The sequence below is a fragment of the Puntigrus tetrazona genome, chromosome 20 (assembly GCF_018831695.1).
Source record: "Puntigrus tetrazona isolate hp1 chromosome 20, ASM1883169v1, whole genome shotgun sequence".
NCBI classification, from domain to species: domain Eukaryota; kingdom Metazoa; phylum Chordata; class Actinopteri; order Cypriniformes; family Cyprinidae; genus Puntigrus; species Puntigrus tetrazona.
This window is the reverse complement of record NC_056718.1, coordinates 19,172,340-19,194,420: the sequence shown is the minus strand read 5'-3', so window position 1 is coordinate 19,194,420 and position 22,081 is coordinate 19,172,340. Positions and strand designations below refer to the sequence as shown.

The window sequence follows — 22,081 nt, the reverse complement described above, 5'->3', positions numbered from 1 at the left end:
AGATTGTATACGACCAGTACCCAAGTTGGCAATGACCACCAGATGGCAATCTGTCAACAGCCTGACGTACTTTTGCCTTTATAGAGACTAATACTAATAATTCAATAATACGCTTATGAATCAGGGTCTGGGCACTGTAGGTGATTACTAGCTTACATAAATTGTAATTTTTAGTATTCAGACAGGCCTTTTGGTTTGTATACTTGGCCAGTATGATAATTGATGGGTAGTTTGTATCCAGTTTATGAGTGCTGAGCCAGAATTTACTGAATAATACTGAATTTAGGTGTATTTTATCATCATTTACTCCACTGAATTGGTTTGGACAAAAAAAGTATATTTTCAGTTTCTTTTCCTTTGTTTCCTTTTCCAGAAGATTATATTTTCTTATATCTATTATATCTTTCTCAGAGGTTGAGAATTATGTGAGGGTGTACTGTATAACTGATGACAAAATTTGGGGACTTTGCCTTTTATATATCGCATTTATTCGTTTTAATGTGATTTTTACATTTTTGCTCTGTTATTGTATTTTATTTTCTATAGAAATGCAATTTATTTATTTTATTTAGGGCTGCCAAAGATAATTTGTTAGCTTGTATCATTTAAAAAAGAGTTTACAGTTCGAGAATCTTTCAGCACAGTTGATATTTTCTAGTTTCATATTTAGTTCTATTTAATAATTTGTAGTATTTTGCCAAATTATTTAAAGTTAAAGTTATTTTATAAATATGTAAATATATTATATTATTAAATATATCAAAAGTATTCCAGCTAGAACATTAACATTTAAAGTAACAATGAAAACGCATAAATGAGAAAAAGACTAAACAAATAAATAAACTAAATAAATTAAATTTTCCTATAAATGAATATATATATATATATATATATATATATATATATATATATATATATATATATATATATGTGAGTGTGTGAGTGTGTGAGTGTGTGTGTGTGTGTGTGTGTGTGTGTGTGTGTGTGTGTGTGTGTGTGTGGTCACTTTATACTATTAAACTGTAATGTACCGGATTTCATACACGATGCATTATTTGTTAGTTTTTTTAATGAAAGTGTAAATATGCTCTGACGCCTGGTTCTTATCCTCTCAGTATCCTAAAGATGGTCTGGGTAATACTGTTGGTAAAGCAGAAACTAGTCTGTCTGAGGTTCCTCTGACAGTTGCAAACCCAACATGTTATTAGATGCAGAGAAAACACCACTGGAGTGCATCAGCAGCCCGGATCAGTTTAGCACAGCCACGGACGCTGACATTGATCGATTTCAGTCGCATGGATGTATTTCTCCTCTCGCTCGGAGGATGGATTCTTATTACTGTAAATGGTGAAACACTTATCCCCACAGTCTGAACACACTGGTAGTCGCAGCAGGAGCGTACAGTTAAAGACAATTTTCGGAGGAGAGCACTCTTTAGATTGGCCTGTGGGCACAGCTATTTTCCACTCTAAACAACATCCCACAAATCCAGCAGTGAAATGCCACAGACAGGTTGAGAGACCGTTTCTGCTTCCTCTCAGTGTGAGTTTTTCCTCACAGGCCAAAATGAGGCCATTACCGACTTTTAGTTAAATAGGATACTTCCGTAAGATTCTTTCTCTGTTTTTGTCCATTTGGTGTAATGCAATGTGTTTGTGCAGTATAAGTTTCAAAAAACACATTATTGTCCACATACTGTACAATATTGTTTCTCCTCAAAGCCCCGCCTCCCTAAAGTGGGTCGATTTATACAAAGCTCATCGTTCTAAAAAGCGAGGCGGGCTCTGATTGGCCAGCTATTCAGTGCATTGTGGTTCGCCGAATACTGCAAGCATCTGACGGAAAAGTTATGCCCCTTACCAACGTGATGCTGTGTCCCAGCGCTATGAAAAAAAAAACAATAAAAGCAAATTACAAATGAGACGTTTATTGCATCCAGTGGGGACATAGTTACTGATTACAATGACTTTGAGCGTTTGTGATTTGGGAAACAAGAAGCGCCAGACTGTTCTTGCAAAGTTGAAACAGCCTCACTTTATAGTCTCTGTGCACAGCCAGCATAGGCTGCTTTGCGTGTTCAGGAAACAGTTTCAATATTTGAGTTGAACTGTTCTGGAACGGTGTTGTAAATACAACTTAAACGCTGATTTCTAGTTGCGTTCTTTTTCGGAAGCACAAACAAAGTAGTTTCTAAACGGAACACAGCGTCTTCTGAACATGGCGCTGGCAGCAACACAACAGCGAGAATAATAGCTCCGCCTTCTTTCTTTCTTTCTTTCTTTGTATAAACATTTGGGAGGTGTGTTTAAAAATAAACCCACTCTGTGTCGTAGAAAATGGGGGCGTCTTTAAACGAGTTGTTTGGGGGGACAAGTCGTAACTTTTATAAAGAATATCAGAATGGTTTTAGTCTTTGCAACTCTGGGGGTCTTGTCTAAGCACTTAACAGCTTGTAACACTCCAAAGAGAACGGAAAATCGCATTGCAATCGCAAATTGCAATCGCATCAATGACCCCTTTAATAAGTGCGTTCAAGGTCACTCTGTGGAAAGCGATTGCTGTGTTTGTTTCCCCAGAACAATTAGCAGGGTGAATAAAGGAGCGACGGAGGGTTGTTTACCACAGGTAATCAGTCATTAAAGCCCCCGTGCACAATGACCTGTATCGTTTAAAAGCTACCTCCTGAATTATATATAAGGAAAGTTAAACGCTCAGACTGGGTGTTCTACTGCAGAAAATACCTTACTTCCCTTACTTGGGAAGTCGGCCTCTCTGGGTCTTTTTTTCTACTTTTATTTCGAGATGTACAGCTGTGGTGTCTTTTCTAAGCAGGTGTAAGATGTTTATTTGCGGCTTGCGTTTGAACGTAGGGGCTGCTCAGCAGGAGGCCACTGGCATTAACATTAGAGCAGCGCAACGCTCTTCTGACAGGCCTCTCTCTCTGCAGCGGAGTAATTACAAAGCGGAGACGGGATTATTGTCACAGATACTTTGACGCAGGTAAACCGCCTCCCGATGATGCCTTGAAAGTTTAACAGCGGTTTCTTTAAGTCTTATTGAAGTGGCTCTGTTTTGATTGTTATCACCACATTATGAGTCTTGACAGGCTTGCCAAATATACAGCAACGCTGCTGACAGCTTCAAAAACAGGGAAAATGTCCTTTCCCTTGTCAGTCGAGGGAAAATAGTATTTTTTGTTGTCTTATTTCTGTTTTTTTGTTGTCTTATTTCTGTCTGCACTTACGGAGACAAAGTTTTTAAATTCTAGTGATGTGATTAATATTTGCAAATATTTGCATGTGTCTGCATATATCTAGAGAGTCCCTGAAAGTTTCAAAGGACTTTTGTAGCTATGAGCCGCATGCACCAGCAGAAATATAAATAAGTCTAGTGTATTCAAATGAAATAACTTAAAAGGAACAGTTGTCCGGCGCTGTTATAGTTTGTTGTGGACTAATTTCTAGGAAGCTGTGAAAAACAGCTTCTCTATCTTTCAGTGCAAGGTTTAAAGGATTCAGAAATGCCCTGCTGTGGGTGTTTCACTGACAGGTGCATGGGATAAAATATTTTACACTAAGAAAGATTTTTGCTTTTTTAACACAAAAACTTGATAATTAGGCTACAATAAAGACATAATCGTAGTACATTTAATGTTATTTTTAAATATAAATATAATAATATTTTCATTATAATATTTAAATGATAATAATAATAATTATTATTATTATATTGTCTTGCAGTGTTAATGGCCTTTATTCCCTAATTCCCACATTTAAAATATCTATTTGTTAATATCATAATATTATTGTTATAATTTATGTGAATTTATATACATTGCTTTCATAATTTAAAGAAACAAATATAAATATTATTATTATTACTATTTATGGCAGTTGCTGAATAGTCTTAATTTTAAATATATTAAGTTATTTTTCATAATTGTATTGTTATAATTTTAGTTAATAAATTAACATATATTTGTTAAATGTTTTTTCATATCTATTTATTATACTTTTATTTTTAGTTATTAAATGAATTGCATAATTTTAAAGAAAATGTACTGCTATTATTGTTATTGTTTATACATATCTGTGACATTATTAATCTCTAGTATAAATGCTCAGACCACAGCTCAGGCTTGACTTTGCGCCTAACAGTAACAAGGCTTAGTCACTGTTTCTTTGTCAGAGCAGCCAGAGAACAGAAGACAGTTGCCATAGCAGCATGGGTAAACAAACAAACGTGGTACCATGGAATGCTTCAAAATATTTACAATGGAGTAACCCCTTTCAGTCACAGGCGGGATACTCTGGAACTTTCTGCATAGCACAAATTGTTCTCAGCTGGAAGGTAGATCTCTCCCGTGGGTCAGTCCTCAGCAGCACAACTGTATTTAGATCACAAGACCTCTGCTCCTTCACTGGCTGGAGAAAACCACTCTCCACAGCAGGAACGAGCACTTTCTTCTACCTTGAATTATGGTTGATCAACTAAATGTAGTTTTTGCACAGCCCGTAGTGTGAATATGGGGTTGAATATTTTTGATCACCTTACCATCCTTGCGATTAATAATCATAGCCTTTATTGTTAGCATTGATTTTGACTCGTTTTTGGGTCAAAGCAGCACCAAAATCACTACAGAAACGTCAAGAAATTAAATGTGCATTTTTAGCACATGCCTATAAACCAAAACTAAAAATCACGTACAGTCTAATGCGCATTACTGACAAATGTTCAAAGGTTTTAAAACCCTGCAGAAAATCCAATTGCATGTGATTTCATAATGCCACTGCACATTAAAGATAGAGACAATTTCTGATTAGGCTCAAAGGTTACATTCATGTTGATTAATAACCGAGACATGTTTCCCTAGCAACCGCTACGTGTGTTGTCATTGGCCCCGGGCTATACCCAAGTCAACCGAATACATCCTGTGATTAGCGACGACTGAGACATCCAACCACATTCCCAGTAATAGACTCATTCTGAATTGTATTTCCTATCAATCTATCAGAAGCCTCTAGGTCCCAAAACCTCTTTCGTTGAGGCCACTTGAGCAGATTAACGAAGGATTCAATATGGAAGCGTTTAGGTTATTAAATATCTCTTGTAGAGACTCCTTTAGACTAATTGCAGTGAAGTCTTTTCACTTCTGAAGATCCGTTAATGCTGAATTTGTGACAATATGTTGAAGTAAACATTCTTGCCGTCTTTTACAAATAGTGTCACTTCTGCGGATTTGCTACTGGAATAACACACCGGCTAAAAATGCCGTCACGCTTAACATCACATTCACCTGTCAAAAAAACAAGACCTGCCACTTGGACCCCACCTTGAAGCTTTTGTTCCTCCTGATTGAAATGAACGTTTGCACAATGACTAGCATTTTACATCTGACGTCAATGTGGCTCAAGAAAAAAGAACAAAATGTGCTTTTTCTTTTGCACCTGCCTTAGAGGGATTTCTCTCTTTCTCTTTCTTCTTTTCTTTCTTTCTTTCTTTCTTGCTCTCTCTCTATATGACTTATAATGCCATTGTTCATTTAGAAAGACATTTGTAATGTCAGTCATTTGAAACTGACAAATATATTTTACAGTCTTGTAGTTTCTAGAAAGAAAAGAAAGCAATTTTCCACTTACCATGCCGTGGTTTAGCCACTGAGGTATAAAGTTGTCCAGGAGTCTTGGATATACCAAATCTCTGTCATACACGTAAAGCGTCCAGAACATTGTCACCACAAACTGCAAACCAAAAAAAAAAAAAAAAAGAAAATACTGATAAGGAATCGTCCAATCATAAACAAAAACAAGCAAAAAAACATTCTGTCACCATATTTCATATCGCTTAATATACATTTTTATTTTTATGGTAACTTTTTAAAAGTATTTCTTTATTATTAATCCAATGTGTGTAGAATATGTGTGATACAAAAAAATGTGTATATCCACAACTGTGTGTGAACAGTTTTCCGCTTTATATTTTTTGTGCCTTGTTTTTTTTTTTTTTTAAATAATGCTGCAAATACAAGAAGATATTATATGACATCATTTTCAGCTAACAACTCAATATTTTTCATGTCTTAAGTGTTGATTTACACCACAACAACAACAGTATTTTGGGAGTCTGAAAATGCAAGCTTTCATGTTTCAAAGTGTGTCCTCAACTAAGCAAGCCAAAGGCGGCATTGGCAATAAGCCAAAACACCATTGGCGACAGAAATAGAGAAAAAAAAAAAATTTCGGGAAAAACCCTTGCGCAGTTTGGGGGCCGGTTCTCCTCTGGCCAGACTAAATCAGCATGGTCTAATTACAGATGGTGATGTCATGCACATGCATGTTACATGTTCAGTCCACAGGTACGTGTGCAACAGGATCGCCAGATTTTCACAACAAAACCCACCCAATACCTACACAAATAGCCCAAAACTAGCACAGTTGCAAACTTGCAAACAAATTTTTTTGGTCTGCATTTCAGAACCTAAATATTATGTTTTTGGGGTCACTTCAGCCCACCAACTTGAAAAACAACTCACTTTAACAGTGTTAAAGTAGCTTAGTTCCATTCGGCAACACTGGTGCGCAGGCAAGTTGTCATATCGCCAACTACTGGCCTGGCATGCACAATACAGCATTCATAGATGTGTGTGAACAGGGATTGTTTTGACAGTGTTGTCATCTGCACTTAAAACCCATAGTGCTGGATAAATATTGCAGCAAAATGGTCAATGCTAACCATTTCTGTTCTCGTCAGCTTTATAGCTAAAAACCTTTTTCCCAATGATTATATGATTCAGCACAAAACAAGCATTAGAATAGTAAATGATTCTTGTATGTTATCATGTGCCAACCATCTCAATTCTGGACTTTTCTGTCCATAATTATCTAAAATGAGGAAACTGCAACTACATTTTATCTTCAGAGACTTCATAACGTTTTAAGACCTCTCACTCCCTGCCATGATTTCAAATTGAGCCCATTCCTCACCCCCAGACTCCCAGCAGGTCTTCTGGTAGACTGCCTCATGCCAGCACATCTCATTATACCAAAAAGTCTAACTTGTCTAATATCCTCTTTGATTCCCTCATCTACAGGACACAATCTCTGCGCAAAACCATGACAAGCACTAAAACCAGCCATGAGCAGAGCGAACCAACACACAGAGCTCATATTTTCATATCAGCGTACCATAATTAATCCCTAAGAGCTGACTTCTTTTTTTCTTGCTTTTATCCAACACTTACTTGGAGCTACAGATGCCTTCTGTGAAAAAGGACAGTGTTAAGATGATGAGGACATCACACAAGCTGTTAAAAACAGGCACGTTGGTGTGGAGCATGCAGGCCTTGTGAAAGAGCGTTTGAAGTCCCAGGCTCTCCGAGGAGGAATTTCACTTCCCTTGCTATAATCCTGAACTGCTCAAACGTATTTGCATTAATGGGCCTCATTTATGGGCGTGACAGATTTCTGTTTGGTTTGGGTGTCTCCGATTATTTTGCAGGATTCTTGTTTCCAGTAAGAGCTTGGATGATGGTCGCCGTACCCAAATAAACGGGCGGCACTGTGAGGATAGGCCTTGTGAAAGGGAACTGTTGTGCTTTTGAAGCATATTTCAAGTAAACGTCAGGCTTCATCTTGAAAGCGTAGGTTACATAAGTTCATTGCCGGACAGGTGGTTTATTTGGATTTGCCCGTTCTCATTGGGCACTTTGGATAAACCACATAACAAGCTCCTTCTCTATTATTCAGCCAAGCTAGCTAGAGGCTCCATCCCTAGGCCTGACATACTGTTTCCACCTTATTTTAACATAAAGAGGATGTGGCCATTTGTTTCTTGAATGTGCAAGCCTTCCCATGTCATCACCTCCAGTTATTTTAGCTGTACAAAAACAGCCTTATCACGCAGCTTGATATTGCAATCTGGTGTTTGTTATAATTTTAATGCATTATATTTTTATCATAAACACACTGGTTTGTAATTAAAAATCGTTTTAGTTTACTTATAGCAACTAATGAATCAGAAGTCACATTCACAGAAAACTGCTTTCTTCTGCATTGCAAAATACTGTGGATAGACTAAGGTCGTTCGATAAATAAATACAACTCTAGTCCGTCAGTTAATGTCTTGGGAAGTAAAACGCTGCATTCTTGTAAAAAAACAAGTAAAATGTGGCCTAGTCTGACTCAGGAAAGAAATGTGCATAGATCAGTTCTAAACAAATATGCTGATGTATTTCAATATGAGATAACAACAGGGATTGCCTTGTTCACTGGAGGAAGTGTTGTTATGACCAGAAGAAACAGTTTAAGGAAGTTAATTAAGGATAGCTTTAATGATGGATTTGTTTATTATAAACATTCAGCGTTTCCCTCTACAAGAACTGATTGACTGGAGTCCCGTGGATTACTTGTGAATTATAATTACTCGGTTTTTTTTGGACTCTATTTGCTCACTTTTTTACATTTCTCTAAATATGTTTTGTCTTTTACATCTTAGATGGCATGAAGTTAATTTAATTTTCAGCAAAGTTTTTTATTTTTTTTTATTTTTTGTGAACTATTCCTTTAAGAAGATGGCACAAAATTTGGCCCCATTGTACCGAGTGCACAATGCAGAAGGGTGAATATCAGCCGGTCACATATACCACTAATAGGTGCCAGGAAATTACCTAGGCTAAGGCTAACAAAGTATGCATTTCACTCAAATGCAGCAGAGCCTGTTTCCCAATATTAACGTCAGCCCTAATGATGCTCATTGTGATGGCTGTAAGCTGAGCCTCATGCCCAGCTCTTAGACTGAGGGCCGGGGCCAAGTCAAGCATCTATTTTGTGTTTGTATCATGGCTGTCTGGCTGCTAAGTTTTTTACAAGCTAACAAGGAAGCCTCCTCTGTCTGCCATCTCGTTAAGTCCCGCTGTGAATCTACAACCTACAAATACCCACAGAATGATGCAATGGTCAAAACAGTATCTTTATGTATATTTGAAATATTAATATATTTAAAAATACAATACTTAATTTAATACTTATCTATTGTTATTCATTTTTACAGATTTTTTTTTTGCTGCAATTACTTCGGTGTCACATGACTAGAAATCATTGTAACATTCTCATGCAAGAATAAATTGATCAAATAAATGCAGCCATGTGAGCATTAACTCTTATATTCTCAAAATTTGACCTATAGTTTATTTGCACTCTGGAATTAATTTTGCACTTTTATGCCCTGCTTTATTTATTATTTAGCCATTTTAGTCATATTAGGTATTTATAATTAGTGGTTCTTTACAATGTAAGTGGAATGCCTGTTTCTTTCATTAAAATGTAATGAGAAGAGTCAATTTTCTTTCCACTTAAGGTTTAAGTCACTTTGACACTGTCATCTGACATCTTAAACTCCCTACTAACATTGTGCCATGCAATATTAAAAGCTCTTTAGCCAGCCAGAGACAAAGCGAGACATTTGTGATCAAAATTTAAATATTTTCCATACAATTATCTGATGGTCAGCGCGGACACACACACAAAACAGAAACAACATAGCGTTTCCTGCTTCACTTCACAGGGCAGGATTTTATTGCATAGATGGTTTTGCGGCAGTGCCAGATAGATGACTGGGCATTTGCAAAACAAATAGGCTCTGCATTTAAGACAATGCGTATTGGTGTCTGTAGTCCCTTTATGCAAAGCAGCATGTGTGAATGTGGCCAGATATAGCGGTATATGCTAAGAGAATACAGATGCTGTCTGACCAGACCTGCAGGCTCATGCATTTACCATCGGTTCACCTATTGTACCTTTTTAAAGAATCAGATGATTCAGTGTTTTGATGGTTTAAATACAGATCTAAAGGCACCTAGCGTCTATTCTGCCCTGCAAAGACAAGAAACACTAACCTTTTGAACTGAGACGCACAATATAGACACATTAAATTAATTTAAAGTGACAGTAAAACGTTTATAATGTAAAAAAAAGATTTCTATTTCAAACAGATGCCATGCTCTCACAAAAAGAAAACATTAAGCAACTGTTTTTGACATTGACAATAATAAAAGGTGTCTTGAGAGGTAGGCTAAATCAGCATATTAGTCATTTCTGTAGGATCATGTGCCATTTTTCTTGAAATATATTTAAATATAAAACTGTAATTTACAAATATAAATATATTCAGCTACGTGAGTTTTAAAAAATGTCAAAAATATACTGTACACTACTGATCGATGTCCACAAATGTATGAATCTGCAAAGTTGCAAAAATATTAAACCATTGGTCAGGAAGTTGTATTTTACCTTTGGCACCCTCTACAAATAGGCTTTATACACAACCCTCCTTTCTTAGATCCACTGAATGATTGCTTGAAACGAGTTTTGAATAGTCTCCTCTGTTTTTCTGTGGTTTCAGACATCTTAATGTCAATGACATGTGTGGGAGGGGACGGCAGCTTCAGACAAAGTATTGCATTCATGTACCGTTACTGTACTGTTTTTTTTCTTTCCCACACATTAACAATGGAACTTGATGGCTCAGAGAGTTTATGGTAGGTTCACACACTTTAAACTAAACGCACCGTAAGTCACAGCCAGCAGCCAATGACTTTTGCAGATTTTGTGTATGCAAAAAAAATGCAATGTTTGCATACTTATACAAAAGCTGAAACGCTTCCAAACTTCATTTTGAACTCTAGATTTCTTTGCAAAGTAATCATTTGGATCACTTCATGCTCTCACTTTAAGAATTGGCCATATTGGTGTTTTTATTCAGTTTCAATGTTGATTTTAACATTGATTTTATCTGAACATCAACATATCCTCATTGAGCCAGCAGCACTGCTTACAGTCTCCAGATGTAGATCCAACTTTCTAAAATAAAGAGTATTTTTTATAGATCTCAGACGGTGTACATATGCAAAACAAGAAATCTGATTGGTGGTTTATACATACCGCACCAACAGGAAAGGCCAGGACAGCCATCATCCAGTCTCGTAAGCTAATCAGCTTCCTTAACTGTCTCTCTTGCTCCATACTGGCACTGCCTTTTGTCAAAAGGCTTGAGAGGTCAGTCAGGACACACACTCCAAAGAACACCGCCTGAATAACCTGACAAAGGGAATCATAACATACTGGTTAGGAAAAGGTAATGTAATATACAGAGAAGAAATGGGTCACATGTCCCATAAGATTTGTAAATGCAACTTTTAAGAAAAATATGCTATATATTGACTTTAAATAAATTATAAATTACATTTATTTTAAATTGTAACAATATTTCACAGTATATGTTTTACGATATTAGCCATCAGAGTTCAAAATGTGACAGATTAGTATATACAACTGATATGTGGATTACTTGTGGACTATTATAATGGTTTTATCAGTAGTTTGAACTCTCATTCTGACGGCACCCATTCACTGCAGAGAATCCACTCTTGAGCAAATGATGTAATGCTAAATTTCCTGCTGAAGGAACAAACTCATCTACATTATGGATGGCCTGAGAGTACATACATTTTTTACAAATTAAAATTTTTTCGGTTAAATATGCCTTTAAGCCCTAACCGAAAAGAGCAGGCAAAACAAAAACTGTAGCTTGGTCAATTTTTGTTATAAATAAACAAATGATACAATGTGTGTGTGTGTGTGTGTGTGTGTGTGTGTTTTTTTGGAAGGCCTCTCTCTGACATGTAAATCAAAGATGTTTTATAAAAGGAACATAAGGGAGAGTTGAAGGGAGACTTGATGAAAGTCATGCATTCATCTTTGGTTGTCTCAAAATAGAATATGAGTATTTCTAAGCACTATCATTTTCCAAGAGCAAACAAACTCACATCACAGGAAACAGAACAATATGCAGATACAGTTGACAAGCTTTAAAATGTTACAATGCGTGACAGGCTGCACGAAAACTGCTATTGGAATAATTTAATACACAACCTTTCCTCCATAACCTATTTCTCGTCTTAAGCTAATATGTCTTTTTTTTTAGCCCATTTTCCATTAGCGAACATTCGTGATGAGAGTGTTAGGAGATTGCTTTGACATTAATTTAAGATGGAAAGACATTATGGAATTATGAGGGTTTCTTTATTATATCTCCTCCACAGATATCCAGCACGCAAAAAAGTCTCCCATTAATGCACTCTTTAATATTTCATTCCTCATTATCTTTCTGCTCCTAAATTTGTTTCCTGGTGTCTAAAGACAGGAGAAGCCCTGCTACGGCTTCATATAAATATTCGATTTGTCCAAAACCAATTTTTTATTGGAAAAGTCTTAAATTGATGTATTTAAAATGATGTATTTTTCTTACTCTACCCTCACTACTGCTTTTAATCTTTGCTTTAGCCGAGCTAAAAATGGTCGTTCTTCCTTTTCTCGTATGATTTAAGAGTTAAAAAACAGCCACGGAGCAAAGACATGAAGCCAATAGAGGCATAAAATCATTTATTTGCTATACAAAGTCTTATTTTGTGCTTATAAACAACCGCAAGGATTCCTGGACTGAGATTGAAGTCTCCATGAAATCTAGTGAATTGCTTGTTTGAGGCTGGGAATAATAATAATTGGACTGGGAAACCTCAGTTCTTATCAAACAACAGACCGCTACAGTACACTGCAGAAGTAATGGCTTGCAAGACAGCCAGAAAATTAAGGTAATAACATTTAGAATTCTTGATAAAAATGAAAGTCATAAAACAATGCACAATGCATTCATAATACATAGACCATTTCAGACTTTTTCCAACCCTATTTGTCTTAAAATCAAAGATTTCGTAATTAAAGTTACAACGCGTTTGCAAAATAGCAACTGCTCTCACAAAAATATAGGCTGCCTTTCATCACAGTAATGATACGCACTCAGAAAACCTGTGCATCTGTGCTAATTAAACTCTGCTAATTAATCCACGGGTATCTCATTGTCAGATTACTGAAAGCTTTCGGCCACACTTGACCAGGCACTTTATGTATGACACCGAGAGATCCATTCTATGCCAGGCTCCTCAAGTGTCCTATTGTGAGAATGGAAAGCCAAATCTGAACCCCGGTATTTAATAATTAACGAAGCCTGATGAAAACATAAACGGCTAAAATCACAGTTAACACAATGAGAGCGTTGATCAACGTAAAAATACTACAGTGGAGTAGATCAGTTGAGTGCACGTATTTGATCCAGACGCACTCGCATTTCTTGTGCCAAGATGAGATAATGTGCCTCTCTGAAAATGACATGTGTTTATCGTCTGTTCTAATATTAGTTTCGCGCGGCCTCATCATCCAGGTTCATTGTAACAGTGCTATGAGGTCCTCAAACGCTGTCGTAATTAATCATTATACTATTACACGAAGCAGCGCAAAAGAAAAATCACTTCCTTATCTCTTTATGGTTTTAGGTGAAAGCGAATCTAGGTTTTTTTAAATGCTTATGGACGATAAAAATGTTTATGAATAAACCTATAACTGCCACCACAGTTTTTTTTATTATTGTTTTTAGGTTACCATTAAAATAACCATTTTTGTGCATTAATTTGATGTGCAGTTGACTATTTTGGCAAGACATGAAAGTACATTTTTACATCTTGTATCAGTATAAATGCTTTTCCTGTCCCTTTTTAATGAATTCTTGCAGATAGACGCTCTTACTGACCCCAAACGTTTGCACAGTATGTTAATAAAGCGCACTACAGTTTCAGATAAGTACTAAGGATTCGGAGAAACCGTCGTGAGTGTTATGAAACAGCATAAAGTTTGAAAAGCCCCCATCCACAATAATCCAAACACATCTGCGCGGAACATATCTGTACATGAGATTATTCCCAAACAAGAATGAAAAAAAAAAAAAAAAAAGAGCAAACAGTGCACTGGAACAGATGTGTAAATGTGAAGTGTAACAAAACAACTTTTATTGCTATTAAAAATCACTGTTCGAAAAAGGGGGAGAAAATGGGCTGTTTATGTGGAAAACATGAGTCATTGGCTCACAGACTGTCATAACAGTCAATGCGTATGTGCGTGCGTGCAGTTGCTGGCGCCTAATGTGACCTGCATTTACTCGAACAGACTGGTCCCTTATGGTGCCAGAACAAAAGAAAAAGATGCTTCAGTTTATATATAAAACTGTAAATGCGCCCTTAATTTGTCCTCCTATGAACTGCTCCTAATTCAGCACAAGCCTTCAGAGCAAGATTTATTATTAATGAGGATGTGAGATATGAAAAGCATGACATCACCATTAGAGATTTTAAAAAGTCATTACGTCATGTGATTAACGTTTAATGCTCGGTAAATATGGCGTAAGACGTATTTGTGTTGGCGTGTGGACTCTGCACTGCATATTTCAGCATAACAGGGGCATGTCTATATAATGCATTATGGAGATAAATATACATCAGGCAATGCATGGGAACGATGCACATGCACTTACCAAATCTATGAACGTAAGAAACTTCCAGCTACCGCCGTATGTTTGATGCGCGGGCATGTCTATGGCTTTGTAATTGCAGAGGATGGAAAAATAAGAGAGGAGTATCGCTACTCTGAGGATCTGTGATGGGATGAGCGCCATTTTCCTTCCCCCGTCGTATTTCCGTCTCAGGAAATATCCTGTTGACAGAGGGATGCTGTTGTGAGGTGGAGAGGAGGAGACGTTGGCGGAGGCGGCGGATGTGCGCGAGAGGTCGTTGCTACAGTAACAAGCATCGCTGGCTGTGCGGAGCAGCTCGCGTGTCGCGCATGCTCAGTGTGTCAAGAAGCTGAGCGGCATCAGTACGGGGTTCGGGGGTGGGGGATTTGCTTCGTTTGTTCCGCTCTCAAAAAATGATGCAATTAATTTACTTGTTAACAAAAATACGTTTTAAAATTCTGTTTTGCTTTACAGGAATAAATTACATTTAAAGAACATTAATATATAAAACTTATTTTAAATGTCTATAATATTTCATCAAATTTAAGGTTTGTTTTCTGTAGGCTGTTTTTATCAAATAAATGCAGCCTTAATGAGCATATGAAACGTCTCCTGAATGTGTGTGTGTGTGTGTTTTAGAATCTTCCATATATATATATATATATATATATATATATATATATATATATATATATATATATATATATATATATATATATAATGAGAATATTACTTTTGATGTTTTTGGAAGATTCTAAAATATATATAATATTCTGTATAAAAATACATATATATATATATATATATACTGTAAAAAAAAAAAAAATACGGCGAATTTTGCACAGCATTTTACCGTTCTTCATTTATACAGTCTAATACTGTAAATGGCGATGCATGTCACGTGAAGAAGAAAAAACTACCGAAAACAACTGTTCAGTTTCACGGGAAAATGCAGTATTTTATAGTCTAGTCACACGTGCAACGCCATTGAGTGCCCTCGAAAACAACGACGGATCGACTCCCTTCGGCAGAAATACAGAGTTTTAACATCATATCGACATTATTTTATTACACGTGAAGTAAGAACACGGAGCAGAATGACCCAGGCAGCGTCGATGTAGACCGACGTCAAATTTAACTGCATGTGCTTTTATCCTCGTCGGTTTATGAAGGTAAGTGATCAAAATTAGTTTTATTTTGTGGTATATATTCAAACCACAGTACTAATAGCTACAGTTTTTTATTATTTCTTTGTGTACTTGATAGGACGGTAAACAAAGCAGCAAAGTGCAGTAGGCCTAACGTTAACGTTATAGGTCGCTTGTTCATTAGCATTTAGCATGTCGCAACATTTTGCGAAGTAATTAAATGTACTTGTGACTGTTCTTGATTTTTTCAAACTATTTGTATGATGGACTGGTCTATATTTAAAAATAGTCTTAGGGTTTTTTGGAAAGTGAATTGAAGTTAAGGCTGCTTGGTTTACATAATACTTCAATCCATTTCAGAGCAGCTTCAATATTGTCTGTTTTACAATGGTAAGGTAATGATATTTTGCTGTTGGGGTCTGTGGACTGTAGTTTAAAAATTATAACTTGCAACTTGTGTGCTAAGACCTGCAGCAACATATTTGCGAATGTCAGACATGTCTGATTTCATAGCCTTCTGCCTAATCCATCTTTTAAAAGTTGTATAAAGTCTTAGTAGTGAAGGAAAGATGGTTACATTCCCTTTTAAACACTGTAATAAATTTACATTAAAGTCTACATTCATTCTTGTTGATTTTATTGTCCTATGTTTCAGAAATGACAGAAGTCACACTTGATAATATTCTACATCCTGCCAGTTGACTTGAAGGATACAAGTCTTTTGAAGGAAATGGGGTGTACACAGTGGAAGTCAGTGATTGGAGTTTATCATTAAAAAAAAATTGGAAATAAAACCCATCGATTTGCTTCAAAAGAATCATGTAAGGGTTAGTTTTCTGATGCAGTACTTGCGGATATCTGATATATATCAAATTCATGGCCACTATCCATCAGCATTGAAAAAGCTCGGAAGAGCCAGGATAAATGTTTAAAAACTTTTAACTGTGTTGGTAAAAAGAAGAAAGTCATATACACTTAGGATGGCTTCGGTGTGAGTACATTATGGGGTAATTTAAATTTTTGCTTGTTCCTTTAAAACAAGAAGTGTTCTTATGTTTTGTTTTGTTTTGTTTTGTTTTTCATTCCATGTCATGGACTGTATTAATTTGCAGCAGCATATTTTATGATAACCTAGATTTGATACCATTTCAGGACATTAAACATTACAGTTGTCTCTTTCAGTTGTTGGTGACAAAGTCACACTTGGAGGCTGGATGATCTGAATTGATGTTTTCTTCACCTATTATGTCTTCAATTTGCAGTACCAAGAGGAAGCTGCCCGAACATTTGAGTTTGTTCAAAGGTAAGTCCTCTTCTGGTTGTAAATGTTGTTTGGACATTTTGTCAATCTTACCAGCATTGTTTAGGATTGTTTGCGTTAAAGGGATAGTTCAACCAAAAATTAAAATGTTTATTTGCTTACCACCAGGACATCCAAGATATAGGTGACTTTGTGTCTTCTGTAGAACACATACAAAGATATTAAACTCAAACCATTGCAGTCTGTCAGTCATATAATGCAAGTCAATGGGCACACAATCTTTGAGAGAAAAAAAAACATGCACAGACAAATCCAAATGAAACCCTACGGCTCATGACAATACATTGATGTTCTAAGACACGGAAAAAAAAACGTTTTGTGCAAGTAATTGGTATTTATATATATTTTTTTACCTCTAATATACCACAATGTGTGACTCACTCACAACATCCAGAGCATGACGCAATAAAAAACATATAAACTTACATATTGTGGTCCATACAAACAGACGTTAACAAGGAATCCAGAGTGCAACACGTTTAGCGCTGGACGTTCACACCGAGTCAGATATTGTGGTATGTCAATGTATTAATGTATCATCACGAGCCACAGGGTTTCATTTGAATGTGTCTTTGCATGTTTTTTTTCTTCTCTCAAAGATTGTGCCGATTGTCTGGCATTATATTAGTTCTGAATAAGGATAGCTGTGTGAAAGGTATTTTATTATGAATATTGCAGACTGTAATATTACAAACCAATCTACTCAAATGGATAGTTGAAAATCTGTCATTATTTACAAATTTTCAAGTAGTACCAAATTTGTATGAATTTATTTGTTCTACTGAACAGAAGGGAGGATATTTGGAAGAGTGTCAGTGACCAGACAGATCTTCTCCACCTTTCACTACTATAGTAGGAAAAAGTTATATTATGAAAGTTAATGGGCAATCTATCCAGGTACTGACATTTTTCCAAATATCTGTTTAGTTCAATAGAGTCATTTTTATTGGTTTGGCATTAATAATAATAATAATGATAGAATAACTAATAACTAATAAATAATGAAAGAATTATAACAAAGTTGTTGTCTACATTACTTAGGATTCTTAGGTCCCCTCAGATCGAAGCTGAACTAAAGATGGTGCAGTTGCTGCCATAATGACAACAGTCTTAATAATAAAATGGGTTTTGTTGATTAAAGTGCAATTATTCTTTATTTACATAACCTAATATCTTATGTTTCTCTGTCTTTACATTCTAGACGCTTCATTGGTGTGAACCCTAAAAGGGGAACAAAGGAGAACCAAGTTGTGTCCAAGAAGAAGGGGAAGCTTGTACAGAAAAAAACAGCAACTGTTGGCCTCAGGTGGCCACTCATCAAAAACCTCATGGACTTTGGGTGGGGCTTTATCTAGTCAGGTTACATAATGTTACAGTTCTGCAGGTAGATCTGCATAGTAAGTATAGATTACATTATTGAGTCCTTCAACAAAAATGTTTGTGATGTCACTGCATTGTATTCTGGAAAAGGATGTTCATGTGATGACACAGTATTATTGTTCAACCCAGCACTGGTGAAGCAGAATGTTAATAATTGATTTAAACATTTTAATAAAAGTGTAATGTCTGAAGACGATCTTTTGTTTGAGCCATTTGTTTGTAAAAATGTTTTAGTGAATTGTAATGTCTTTTTCTAATCATTAGCTTCTAGCAATGTTACATATATATGTTATATATATATATACATTCATACAGAAGCAACCAGAAACATAACTCTTTAAAAACATAACCCTTTTTCACCACCCCATTTCTCAACAGTTTAACTGTGCTCTATAATTGGCTATTTGAGTCCATCACTGTTTGAGAGATGTCAGACAGTAGCAGACAAAATGATTTGCCCCCGTAAAACCTGCATTATGATACAATATGGCAGCCAAAGAGGTTTACAGTGGAAAATCCCTTGCCACAGGCACACAAATGGTTCCCAGAACTAGCCATTTAAGAGGATGGAGGAATGATGATTAAAAAACTATGCTCGTCTCCACTTACAGAAGCATTGCAGGAGCTGGTGTGATTCTTGTGACCTGGGCTATACTGGACTATCTCTTTATTACCAAAGACAGGACGATTTTTTTTCTGTTTCTTTCAGATCATGGGATAATATGCACAATATACACCATTTTAGCTGTCACATCTCAAACAGCGTTATGAAACTGGACGCTTTCATGTTTGGACTTACTGTCACTCACGTGTCATATTATCTCAGCCAAATCCACTTATTAACAGCATGTTATTGCTTTTTATATCTTAAACAAATCAGGTCACTGAAGTTGATGTGTGTAAAATCCTTTTTTCCCCCTGAAATATTCAAAACCTCATATTTATCTAACTCGACCTGAGACCCATGAGCAAAATGAGAAAATGCAAAGAAAATATAAGGCACACTGACTGCTGTGCAGGCTCTTCACCTACTGTGGGGTTTGATGGGGTCTGCCAGAGTGCAGGAGTGCTCCACAGTTTGTGGTTAGCTGTGGGGAACGTGCATAAGTTTCCAGAGCTGAGGTAGACTTGTTCACAGTAAGTACACTTGAGCGAGATACATGTGCATGTGGTTCTAGATGAGTTGGTCCACCAGCAACCCAAAACTTCATCTCATTCAGTTGGCCCCAAGCTCTTTGACATGTAAAGATCAGATTTCATGTGCAGTATATGTGCAAGAGTTGATCTCAGTATGTTTATTAGTATGATACAGTGCCAAAAGTCTTGAAAACACAGATTAGGCTCATACATTTGAAATACATGCTTGCTAAGTAAATAATAGTGAGTCAGGCCAGGCAGTCTGTTTTATTTTGGTTTTTGGTTTTTTATGGGTTTATTTTGCGATAATGGTCAGTTGACTGTACATTATCCTGCCTAATTGTTATATGTCTATATCTCAAATCGAGCAATACACAAACATCAAATTCTTATTTCAGGGGGCCCAGAAACCACAGCAGCGCTCCTTGGAAGCTGTAGCACTGGATTAGTTATTGTAATATCAGTATTCCCATTGCAAATATGCATTATTCCCATGCAAATACTCAAGGCTTGGTCAGCGGTCATACTGTATTACCATTAAATTCATATATATATATATAGCTTTTCACACTGAAAACACCTGATTTAACCCTCAGTTAACCCTGAATCATTGCAATCCTGGTTTATACTGTTTCACAAATTCCCACTGTTCATTATATATTTAGGGTTAACAGTTAATTCTGGATATTCATAAGGTAATTATAATAATTCTAATTTAATTCATCTAAACTCTGGCTTTTTGTTCTTTTTTGTATATTTGCCATGCCATTCACTGTTTGGACAAACACAGCACGCGATATGTTTACATAACAATATATGAGTCATTCTATGAAACCGTTTCTTTTACCAAAATGTATTACTTTTTTGTACATCCCACAGCATTGCTACTTAATTTTAAGAAAACCAAATTTTTCCACTTCTGGCAAATATGCCTATCAAAAATATTTATTTATTATTAGACTTGGACACAACCCCATTATGGACACAATGGGAGCTCTCTGAATATGATTATAAAACGTATTCATAACTACATTAAAATTTTCCTATTAATTAGATGTCCCTCACACAAATGTAGTATTTGCAAATATAAAAGTTACATAAGATCTCACACTTTTGCTATACTAAAGCCTGAAATGGAATCTTTTTGACAGCAACCATGTGATTTTTGATCAAGGGGTTGAAGATGATAACAGGGTTGAAGAGACAAGTGTAGCTTAACATATACTTTTTTTTTTTCACTGTAAGATTTTCAGTAAACACTGCATTTTATTATGTAACCAAGAGAGACAAGAGATAAAAATTGCAAAAACACTAACATACTATTCATTAGATTAGAAACTGAATCTGAATCTTGTGTGGCCGCTTCATGGCATTCACTTTTATTTTTCAAACACTTTATAACTGTTCAATGCTCTACCTTGAAGACCCTTATGAAATTTAATAATGGTTTTCCTACAAATAAAACCAAAAACCATCGTTACCACAGGTAAACCATCTTAACCACAAATAGCCATGGCTTTGCTACACTAACCATAGTTTTTAACCATGGAATTTGTAGTAAAACTGGTTAGACTGTACAAATGGTAATCAGCATGCCACTTAACATGGTTACTACACATTTACTACAATAAAAACATGGTTAGGTTGGGCTGGTTTTAACTATTTCTTTTCAGCAGATTAAGTTTCATAAGGGTCCTACACCAGGGGTTAAAAGCAGAGCTTAAAAGGATGATAACCTAGGGGTTAAGTGCAGTGTGAAAAGCCTATATGTTTATAATCAATTATGCTGTCTACAATAGATGGACAAATAAACCAGAATTATCAAGACTGAGTTGTTTTTGGAACGTTCTCACACTGAACATTCCCATTAATCATTCACAATCACGTTCACCAGAGAGCCACATGAAACTTTGCATTATTCAAGTTTATCAAGTAATACAAGAACAAACATGTGTATAATGAATTATATGAAGAAATACTGCCTTTTGTAAATGCAGTCGGAAAAAGCAGTGGACTGTGAAAAGGCCTGCTGAGGTGATGGACTTGTGGCTTGTGTGGCTGGCCTGGTCTGCTTTCTATATGTCTCTTTCGATTTTCTGTTAACTTAAGGAAGTTCATAGCCTAGCTTATAGCCAATAAATGTGCAATGGCAACCATCATTCAACCACATGTGAAAAGAGAGTTTAAGACACTGAACCGCAAGTCTTAATGCAGTTCACAGACGGCGCGTACAGCAATATATCTGTCTTTTGGATCCGTTTATGGTCATGTGGGGAAAGTCATGCTAATCCCTTTCCCCCTTATCAATCTCCAGTCAGATTTGCAACAAGATCCCAGGTAATTAGATTGAGTTGCCCATACGTAGGTACACCAGCATGACCATTGTAGCAAAATGTACTGTAGCAGCCTATAAATAGTCTATCAGGGTCTCATTAAAATGTTGTTTTGTTTACAACAGCGTAATGTTATGGACCAAACACTGGTGCGGGCACTGATGTTTGGACTTGTTTGCAGACATCAAAGTCTGCCCAATCAATATAATGAAGAGAGCGAACGCACACATCTGCCCGCTCGCCCGTCTCCTGCTTACCTTTGTCCTGGTTCTGCCAATTAGATGTCCCTTCTCAGAAACCTCCCACTCTAATCCCTCAGATAACGAGGAAATATTATTCATTCATTACAATTGCCTCCAGATTCAAAT

At 36.3% G+C, this 22,081-nt stretch overlaps 2 protein-coding genes across 2 annotated transcripts in view; one reads left to right on the top strand and one right to left on the bottom strand.

Moving 5' to 3' along the window:
* Positions 1-14,556, bottom strand: part of aig1 (androgen-induced 1 (H. sapiens)) — a 45,825-nt gene extending 31,269 nt beyond the window's left edge. Inside the window, exons 1-3 of the mRNA XM_043219536.1 lie at positions 14,416-14,556; positions 10,938-11,093; positions 5,640-5,741 (exon numbers count right to left, since the gene is read on the bottom strand). Coding sequence (XP_043075471.1) covers positions 5,640-5,741; positions 10,938-11,093; positions 14,416-14,556 — 399 coding nt within the window. The remainder of the gene's footprint in view (positions 1-5,639; positions 5,742-10,937; positions 11,094-14,415) is intronic.
* The window catches only part of adat2 (adenosine deaminase tRNA specific 2), a 53,009-nt gene extending 38,397 nt beyond the window's left edge, over positions 1-14,612 (top strand). Inside the window, exon 7 of the mRNA XM_043219539.1 lies at positions 14,495-14,612. Within this exon, the coding sequence (XP_043075474.1) occupies positions 14,495-14,509 (15 nt within the window). The 3' untranslated portion in view covers positions 14,510-14,612. The remainder of the gene's footprint in view (positions 1-14,494) is intronic.
* The last annotated feature ends 7,469 nt before the right edge of the window (positions 14,613-22,081 follow it).